Source organism: Heliangelus exortis, chromosome 7, assembly GCF_036169615.1.
Source record: "Heliangelus exortis chromosome 7, bHelExo1.hap1, whole genome shotgun sequence".
Classification (NCBI taxonomy): domain Eukaryota; kingdom Metazoa; phylum Chordata; class Aves; order Apodiformes; family Trochilidae; genus Heliangelus; species Heliangelus exortis.
In genome coordinates, this window is record NC_092428.1 from 26,662,656 (window position 1) to 26,673,172 (window position 10,517).

Below are 10,517 nucleotides of genomic sequence, written 5' to 3' on the forward strand. Positions count from 1 at the left end.
GTCCTTGGTTTTCCAGAGGCTAATGGCTTGGAGACTTGAGAGATATTTCTTACCTGGGTGGCCAGTTGTTGGGCTTTATAGGAAGTTTCAATTTCTCTGGACCTTACATCCCACTGAAAGACTGATTTGAATTCTTCAGCTGCTTCTCGATATTTTATCTAAAAATAAAATTGGCTTGGTATTAGGATTTTGTTAGTGCAGACTAACACTTTCCCCCCTCTTAGGAGAAGAACAAGGGAGACAAACAAGGTGAGCACAGTCTCTTAGTCTACAGTGATATGGAGCCTGTATGAACTGCAGAGACAAAAGTGCAAGTCCCACCGTAACGAAACCACTTCAGTGCCTGCTAGTTTTGGCTGCACCTGAAACCAGTGTAAAGGAAGGCTACTTCCAAAATCACCTCTGGCCCTGCTAGATAACTCTTCTTCTTATCTCTCACACACAGACAGGTGGCTGTTGGGAATCAGGGAATGAGTATGCAGGATTTCCCTTGTTAGCTTTCTGCTATGTCAGTTCCTTCATCTGCCTCACTGCAAAGAAACATCAGTACCAATACAAGAGAAGCAGGGGAATGATATTACTGCACAGAACTAATTGTCTGGGTGGCAGCACCAACATTACTCAGTTTAAGATGATTTATTGCAGTCATAGTGTTTAGCTGTGACTTTGCATTATAACTAACTCCAGTTGCTACAGACCAGCCTAGTTTCCAGTGCCAACTAATAACTTAATCCCAAAGCCACACTCACAGATTATATGAATGCACAGCCAAGGGAGAATGACAAGAGCACCTGACCCAGCAAATCTCCACAGTCCATAAGAAAATTCCTTCTGAGAACCTGTAGCTCTACATCTTTCCTCCATCTCCTCCTTTAGACCAGCACTGCTCACACTGTGCTAATGTACCAAAAGGCCCTGTAGCCTACAGATTTAGGCCATGCAAAAACTACATAAGGATTTCCTCCATGCCACCTGTTCCTGGTAAAGGAGTTTTCATGGAAGCAAAGATTTCATTTAACACTAAGGTCAAAACTCTACACTTGAATCCACACCCAGGTTCTACCTAGGTTTTCTGTAATTATTTGAACTTTCTGTTATTATCTGGAAAGGAGCAGCCCATTAGACCCGAAATCTTGAATTAAGTTTTGAGATAATAACTCAGCCTTTAGACTGAGACTTTTGGGGCAATGATCTATGAGGACGGAAATCCCTAAGAAATTTTAAGCAGAACATATCATATTCAGCTCTCCTATTTCCCTGCACAGCATCCATGATGTATCATGTCTGTATAAATGTAAATGACTACTATATTAAGTCCTGGGTCATTATTTTCCTACCATTACTTTTATCACACCACCATACAGAAATCCAACTGAAATCAGAGCTCTGTTATGCAAATCACTCTACAGATACAAAAAAGTAACGCCCCAAGTTCTGGAGAGTACAAAATCAAAACTGACTGGACAGAAAAAAATCACTGAGCTTGTGTACTATTATTTCCCCTTTATAAATTAAGTACTGAGGTACAGAGAGATGAATGATTCGTCTGCTCACATAGAAATTCTGTGCAGATTGAGTGAGCTGAATTTTTATCCCTGCATTTGAGTCAGTGTCTCAATATAAGACTGATGTGAGAACATCATGTTACGACTGAAGAACCATGTTACATTAACTGTATAAGAAATTTTACCTAAAACACAAGTAGCAATTGAAGCCTTTTCCCAAGTTACTTGATACATTTACCAATGGAAAGGTTTTCCTGCATTCAATATTTCTACAGAATTACTCCCTTTAAGTAAGTACTGCAGAATCAGCTTCTTTACTACCCTTGGCAATTTTGTCTCTGGAGCAGAAGCTCATTATGTGATTGAAAAGGACAGAAGGCACTTTAGGTGTAAAAACAAGGGAAAGTGATCTTTGAGCTATAATTTGTCTGGCCTGCATATTCACATGCACTGGAAGTATCAGAGTCTCATATCACTGCCTAAAACCAGAAATAGAACCTGCAGTAATCCCAAGCTCATTCCTGACCAGATGTGTCACACACAGTTTAAAGTTGGTGTGATAGTCACTGCTGAAAGAGTTACTGCCTATGATATTTCAAAAACTGATGTCTAGGAATCCCAAAGAAGAATGATAAAAGATACAGTGCCTGATAAAGGCTATTTAGGTACACCAGCTTTGTATAGCTAACACAGAACATCGAAATTAGTTTAATACAACATAGTCTAAAAATACAATTTTCTTCTTTTATTCTAATGGTGGTTAATCACACTGAAACATGGTTTACTAACTATAATCATTCAGTGAATAGCACTATTTAAGAGTATCAAAAGAAAGGGAAGAGTATTGCACACAGAAGTGAGGCAGATATCAGTTATTGGCTGTTTCTGTCTTTATCATTTAATGAAATCCTTAGAAATGCAAGTTTGAAATAAGTGTATCTGGCGGAAAACAATGCAAATCAGAAAAGAATGGCATCTGACCAGAACGAAGACTTTGAGCACCCCTAGAGGTTTGCCGGGGCACAGCAGCCTTTTAGAGGATGGATGCAGTTAAGGGGGCAAGGAAAAGTTAAGTCACTCCTGAACGTTTTAGCAAAACATGCTTACATCCTACTGAGATAGAATTTTTTTTTTTTTTTTTTTTTTTGTTTTGTACCCTTTAGTATCATTTTCAAAAGGCTGCATAAAGCAAGTGGGTCACTCATGTTTCAACTGGTTGTGTTGTTTCAACTCGTGTGTCCCATGAGTTAGCACACCAAGTTTGCACCTCCTCTCAGTTTATGAAAACAGTGCTGCCATGTAGATTATCAGACATGGCAGGTGATAAACTGTTATCCATTTTTCTTTTTGAAAGAAGAAGCAAATTCAGATCTAACCCCTATTTCTTGCAACTGAATTATTTTTAAAAATTATGATTCAAACCCAGACTGAGATCTTGTTTCTCTAAAAGATCATAGAATGGTAAGTAACAAATACATATCTACATTTTGTAAATAATATTTTTCTAAAACAAGACATTAATATGATATCAAAATGTAAAACAAAGCTAAATATACTTGGCTGTCAAGCTTCTTACCTCACTTACCACTTCTGACAATTTTTTTGCATTTATATTTATTGGTGTGTCAAACACACTTGTGAAGGCATTGTTTTTTGGATTGTGCCTAAAAAGGGAAAAAGGATATTAGGAATGTACCAGACAGCCCACCAGAAAACTTCTCTTTGAGCACATAAAAACACAATACCAGCCTCCACCCCTCTATACATAACTTTTCCCCTCTCACACACAGAGCTCAGATAACAATCAAGTTACTATTGTATAGAGTAGGTGCCTAGAGCAAAATTAATTTTAATGATCGTCATATCAATGCTGTGTTTCTAATAACAAAAGAGAATAATAGAATAAAAAACAGCTGTCATCTTTCCTTTTCCTCCTGACAAATTTGACAGGAATTGATCATTATAAAATAAAAACTTCCTAGAACAAACCAACTCCAAAAATCTGCATTTTACACTTTTCTCCTGATGATTAGCTCAACCTCGTTTAACTCTTAACTGCTGATTTGAAAAGCACTAGATTTTACAGTTGGGTTTATTTACTTCCCACAATACTGAGATGGAACTTAATTTGGTATCTTTTAATACACTGGACAAATGGGGAAGCCTTATATCCAATAACTAGAGATTCCCATCATTTGTGATTCATGTAAATCCAAAGATAAGGCACTAACAAGGCATAATTTCACATCACACAGGGAGCCAGGCTGGGTTCAAATGGTGATCTTTTATTACATTAAAATCACCTGGCATTTTAAACCTTTGCTTCAAAAAAAGAAAAAGAAAAAGAAACACACTTACGCTTGACAGTAAGGTTTTTTCTCGTGGCTAACAAAGTTGTTTACTGTTAACATCATCTTGCATATTTCACAGTGAAAACAGGCTTTATGCCATGTCTGCAAATGCAAAAATCAGAAACCAAACATACATGATTTGCATTTCCTTACTATTCACTTAACTTTTAATTATCTGCATGGATCCTTAACATTAATTTCATAAATCTGAAGAATACTTCTTCAAAGGTATGCCTACTATTAAGTCATTTCAGCTCTGAACCCAGTTATGAGTACAGAATTTTTGGAACCAAGAGATTTGCACTGTGTTAGAAGTGCCAATCTATAGATTTATAATAGTCTGAAATAATAAAGAAAGAGCACTGACCTGATCTATACAGTTAATCTTCTCAGCAGGATAGACCCCATAGCCACATCTAGCACACGGCTGCACATTCATCTTGAAATCCACAGAGTGAAAAATATATAGGTTTATACAAAAGGTTCAAAAGTGACTTTTTGGCCTGTGCAAAGCACACTTTAGACACTCCAGTCAGGGCCTTTTGCTGTGGTCAATGGCTCCCATTAAAGTTCTGAATTGAAGTCTGTTGCTCCCTTTGCTGACCTTCTGTTTCAAAGTCAGCTGCAGGCTGGCTTTTAAAGCTGCCAGTTAGTAAGAGAGGTTATTTTGGCAACTGTGTCAGCACGAAACAGAGGGTAGCAATATCTTTCTCTAAATAGAAGAATGAACTCACAGAAACAAATCATGTCCATGTGAACATTAGCATATGATCATTTAGTATTTCAGTTTTGCTGTAAAGCCACTTGTCATGAAAAGGATGAAAAATACATAGAGCAGCAGCAATTTAGCAGTCATTCCTCATCCTCATCTCCAGCAAGTGACCTCATGGAGGACTACTTTGTGTTTAGGAACAGCCTGATATGAGGAGGCAGCACCAGAAAAAACAGGCTAGAGATGGTTTTGGAGCTTCCTGGCCCTTTGCTGGATATAAAGGGTACATTGCCATTGTCCTAGCCAAGTAATTTTTTTTTCCCCTCAGTTTCATCTTGCATGCTGTGGGCAACAGAGCAGAGTACACTCATTCCTCATGTATTTCTGTTTCTAACACTCCATCTCCAGGTGTAGGAGGATGCACACTTAAACTGACAGAACCTCTTTCCTCAAAGACTTCCACACATGATGGATACAAATCCAAACATCTATCTCCTACAGAAAAACTACAGAAAGGAACCATTACATTTTTAATAGAATGAACAAAGCATTTATTTTACAGGGTTCACAAAGAGTAGGCTGGCATAGATCAGAATATAAAAATTCCTTAGTCAAATAATGGTAAGGAATTGTTATGCCTGATATTCAAGCAAGTTATTCAGGTTGTGAAGTCTGCTCTGAAGAAAAGAAGCTATTAAATTCTACTGGCTACAAATGGTCAGGATCTGAGATTTACAGCTCACCTGGTCATCATACTTCCAGGGCTCCCTAACCCTGGGACACAGTTAGGAAGTATCCAAGTAAAAGTCTACTTAGTTTTCCATGCAATTCCACCACTCCCCATGCCTGCAGCAGTCCTGGGATATTGCTAAGCACCCTCTTTTTCTGCAAATTACAAAAAATTCAAACAAAATAATTTCTGGCTGAGCCTTCTGGTTATGCTTAGAGAGCCACCAATTCATCTCTCTATGAAGATAGACAGTTCTGCTTAGCTTATTATTACTGCTTTTACTGAATGCTGACAATGTACTGGCACAATGTGCTGTCAGCAACTGGTGTGCTGAAAATAGAATCTCTAATCTGAAGAGCAAAGTCCCAAAAACACTTGAGCCCTTCCAAAGTAAGAAATTAATATAACTATATAAAGTCATACTTTCATTTAAACAAAAATGTTCACAGAACACAACCTCTTTATTACAATAACTGCTGAGTTACCTCATGTTATGTTGTTTTATACTGACCAAATTACATCACAATAATATTTACCAGGCTCCCACCTGTGAACCAAAATAGTTTGGAAGTCTTCCAGATCCTTTCTCACACAGCTTCTCATCTTGTCCCAAACTGACATTCTATTTATGCAAGTGACCTATATTAGGGTCACAGGGGCCGGGCTGTCCCCTTCTTATTTAGCACTGGGCACACTACCAGCTGTTGCCTCTTTGTGTTCATCTACTCCAGCAGCCCCCATAGTATGTTTTCTAAATAGTCCAAATTGCCTTCATGCTACCTGGATCCATGTTGGAGCCCTTGTCTCACACTTTGGCAAAAAAAAAAAAGAGATGCATGAGCTGCTCCTGTCCCAGCACAGACTTAATACATTGCTTAAGGCCCTTCTGAATGAGCTATGGAAGTAAGACATCCCTGAATCACACAAAAACTAAGTCTTGGCAACTACAGAAGAGAACATCAGGTGTCACCTGAACACCTACAAGCTGGACAGGACTCCAGCCTGGGACATCCCCCAGAGAGCATACCAGAGGTCTCTGAGAGGAATGAGACCATGAGTTCCTTCCAAGAAACCTGTCAGACAGCTAGAAGCCCTTTATGTCACAAATAAATCTTACTTCAAGATATACAAAGCCTGTTTGTTTCTTTTCATAGCAACACACACTATCAGCTTGGCTAGAAGTCAGCAAACACATTTTCCAAGTTCTTCTGCTTCTCCTAAGTTAACAGCATGTTCCACAAGAGAGGCACAGTAAGCCATAATGTCCTATACACCTCCTGTGTTTCCATGAAATGCTTGTCCCTCACATCCATTGTACACCAGTTCTGCTGGAGTCTATTGAAGATATCCCCATTTCTGAGCACCTCAAAGCCATCCTTCTGCATGGTCTGTTCTTCACTGCGTTGGATTAAAACAGAGCTGTTAACAGAAAAGAGAGTTTATTAAAAAACAAGCATTGTATAGTCTCATTACAAAGTAGGCACTGCATTTTGATCATGCAAGGAATTAAATAAATCACAAAACCAGTGCAAGTTTGTTATCTTGACAAATCTTAGCAAGACATTTTCTCTTCAGTTAAAAGCTCATTGTGGCTTTTCTTCTCCTTTAGTAAGGCCTCATAAAGGCTCTTTGATATCAATGAAAATCTTAAAAGGCTTTACTTAACAGTAGAACCTTAATCAATGTGGTTTAAAAGTACTGCATTTACGTGTAAAGTACAAGGAGTCAGTACCTTGAAAGTGCAAATTAGTAGGAAGAAACACTGTTACCTCTCCAACCTCCTTAAATTCATTGAATTAATGGCACAGAAAATTTAGAGCATGTCTGCATCCTGAATATGAATCTAAAAAGCACACATTAGTTACACAAAGTAACCTCCTAACAGACATTCAAGTCAGGGCCGCCTCCTCTGTCACTCCTGAAGAGCAGCTGTGCCCTTTCAGCCACAGGAATTTCAAGCCAGACAACACAAATTACAGCAACCCCATTTTATCACAGAATCATAGAATATGCTGAGTTGGAAGGGTCAAGTCCAACTCCTGTCCCTGTGTAGGACACCCCCAGGATCACACCATGTGTCTGAGAGCATCATCCAAAGGCTTCTTGAACTCAGGCAGGTTTGGTGCTGGGACCACTTCCCTGGGGAGCTGTTCCATTGTTCAACCACCTCTGGGTGAAAAACCTTTTTCTGATATCTAACCTAAACATCCCCCAATTCAGCTTCCTACCATTTCCCCAAGTCCTGTCTTGGGTCACAGCAGTGAAGAAATTAGTGCCCTTTATGAGATATCCATAGACTGCAATGAGGTCACCCCTCAGCCTCTTTTTCTCCAGACTGAACAACCCAAGTGACCTCAGCTGCTCTTCATAAATCATCCCTTACAGGCCCTTCCTTCTGTTTGTGAAGAAGAAAAAGAAAAAAAAAAAAAGGTGCCACACCACTGCTCAGACTGAGGGTATTATGCACTGTTATACACTGCCTGCAAAAGTTCAGACACTACCTCAGACACTACCCCAGTGTCACCAGAACCTTCTCTTAACCACTCAATTAGTTACCTTGACTCAAAGCCTTTTGTCTCTTAGAGTCTCCCCACACAAATCAATTTTAGCATAGTAGCAAATCCATCCAACAAGATGGAAAGAAAGCCAGGAAAGTTTAATCAACACCAGGATCTCCTAAGACTTGCAGAAAAACCTCTAAGGGACAGCCTTCCAAACCTGCACACAGCCTCTTACATTTTTGTTTTTTTGGAAACCTACTACCTGCTTACATTTCATGACTAAAAGGATTTTTGCTTACACTTTATCTTTATTGCCAGTGTAGGAAAAACCTGAGTGTGGGGATTTTGCAAGTGCTTCTAATAGCTCGAGAGAAAGCAAGAGAGGGAGAAAAGAAAAATAGAAAACAAGAACGAGCAGTCCAAGAAGGCATCACTTTTACAGAGCAGAGAAAGAACTGGTGAGGATGTGCTACAATTCAAGCTGAGAGCTTGATTAAATGTGTGCAATGCATGCATAGCAGAGCCCACGTGCACACAAGATCTCCAGTGTCCAAATATTCCCATTTATCACATATCATAACCTAAAAATGACCCCAGTGTAAGACTTGCAAAACACAACATGTGTAACAGATCATCCCTGCCTGATTAGAGAATAATCCCACCCAAACATACACCAAGATGATTGAGATGTATTAGGCTATGGATTTCATAAAGTTATGCATGCCAGATCACACTACACTGTCTCCATATTCTCCACAATGTATCAAACCCATCCATCTTTCCTTGCAAAATATATAAATTTCTAACAACTGTCATGTAGGAGGGAATACCTTGCAAGCTGCTCAACTCCTCCATCCTGAAAGTACCCCCATACCTGCCTCCCGGGTCTCAGCAAACTCCCACCCTTGTTTTGCACAGATGTTGAGCAGAGCATTACACAAAGTTATTATTCCAGACAGATATTATTTAGTTTCTTCAAGCCTTGTAATTTATACCTGCAATCTACCTTTCACTTTCCCACACGCACACACTGTTGTCATTCTGCAGCTGTTTCAGTGGTAAACACCTATTTGCTACAATGCAAATACCCATAGGCTTTGTTTTTAATGTTCTTAGGGAGCAGATTGAGTCTCCAGGGATAAGAAAAGGAATGGTGATGCTATAGGTAACACACTGCTGGCTCGTCCCCCTGCCCAGTAATGTCTGTGGCCAGCTATGCAATATTATACCTGATAACTTTTTTCCTTCCTGATCCTTCCCCAGCTAGCAATCACTCCATGCCCTGAAGCAAGAAATTTCCTTCTACTATCTTTTTAATTTCTCCCTTGCTCATTACTGGAAACAAGCAAGATTTTTCTGAAAAAATCTAGAACCTCATGTTGCATGAAAACTTGTTAATTGAATATGTAGTTAAGAAAAATACTGCAGCACACTGAGGGATCAACCTTTCAACCTGAGAATGTCGGCAACTAAAAAAACCCAATAGATTTGGGTATTGACAACAGTTTGAGTCAGAAATTTCCCATACACAAATCTATTTCTAGATCTCTTGAAAATTGGCAAGCATTATCAGACATAATACCACTTAATCAATAGAAATACCACGACTTTTAGAAAAAAAGCCATTTCTAGGTCTGCTACTTTCACTGTGAGGACCAGGTGACAAAGGAGAAACATTTTCATCACAGTATAGAAAACCACAGTTGGCAAATAACTCCTGAATTTCCTAGTTAATTCCTATAAACATCATCAGGAAAGAACATTTGTATGTCCTGAAATTCGGGTGCTACTGTTCATCACTGCTGCTGAGACCAGTCTCCCTCACTTCCTCTCCACACATTTATCTGAAGATCTATATATTTCCAGCATGTTGTCCAGAATGACCCCTTACAAATGTTGAAGTGGTGCTGGCTTCTGAAAAGGAAGGCACAAGAGGAACTATGGGATTCTGTTAGTTTGATTTTCAGGACAAAACTTTGGCTACACGTCCAACCAGAAGCTGCAGGCATAATCCCAGGGAGCAGACAGCAGCAGCAGCATTCAGACACACGGCAAGAGCCCCCCGTGCTGTTCAGACGCTCCTCCATCACATCGGAGCAGTGACCTGTCGGGAAGCAAAAGGCTGTTTGTTACCGTGCCTGCTTTTTGTGCCAATTGCGAGGCAGTTACACTGAAAAACGTCGCTTTGATGTAAATCTCTTCAGGGAGTGAATGTCAAACACCGCGCACTGCTGGGTGGGTGTATGGCTTTGCAGGACTGGAGCCGGCACCAAGGAGTAATTAAGCGAGACTGCGCCCATCTCCAGCTCTTGTACCGGGATGCTGGGCCTGATGCAACAGCCGCACAGTAGGACATCGTAATTAGCACAGATGCAACACACGGAATAATTGGAAAGATAAGGAAATGCTACTGAAGATTATATAGGAGGGGGAGGGAAATTCCTTAGATCTAGACAAACTCGTGCCTCTATGAAACTTAAGGCTGTACTTTTGACTTTTGCAGGGGTATGATGAGTTACGGCTGTTTAAGAGCGTTAATTTCTTCCTTCCGCTGTGAGAAAGACGTCATTACCCCTGCCCCACTCCTGCCTCACCGCCGGGCGAAGGCAGAGCCTGAAGCCCCAGTGGCCCCGGGGACAGTCCCGCCGCAGCGGGCGGAAAGGTTCGGTCCCAGCGGGACGGGCTCGGACTGGCGGAGTCCGCTCCGCCCCTCCCGCT

General features: G+C 40.2%; 1 protein-coding gene across 3 annotated transcripts in view; it reads right to left on the reverse strand.

The window, feature by feature from the left end:
- Positions 1-4,487, reverse strand: part of NRAP (nebulin related anchoring protein) — a 51,040-nt gene extending 46,553 nt beyond the window's left edge. For 2 of the 3 annotated variants that reach the window (XM_071749396.1, XM_071749394.1), the window contains exons 1-4: positions 4,224-4,487; positions 3,864-3,958; positions 3,082-3,169; positions 54-158 (exon numbers count right to left, since the gene is read on the reverse strand). In XM_071749396.1, coding sequence (XP_071605497.1) covers positions 54-158; positions 3,082-3,169; positions 3,864-3,958; positions 4,224-4,295 — 360 coding nt within the window. In that variant the 5' untranslated portion in view covers positions 4,296-4,487. The remainder of the gene's footprint in view (positions 1-53; positions 159-3,081; positions 3,170-3,863; positions 3,959-4,223) is intronic. The other variant, XM_071749395.1, reaches the window with a different exon arrangement.
- Positions 4,488-10,517: the final 6,030 nt, after the last annotated feature.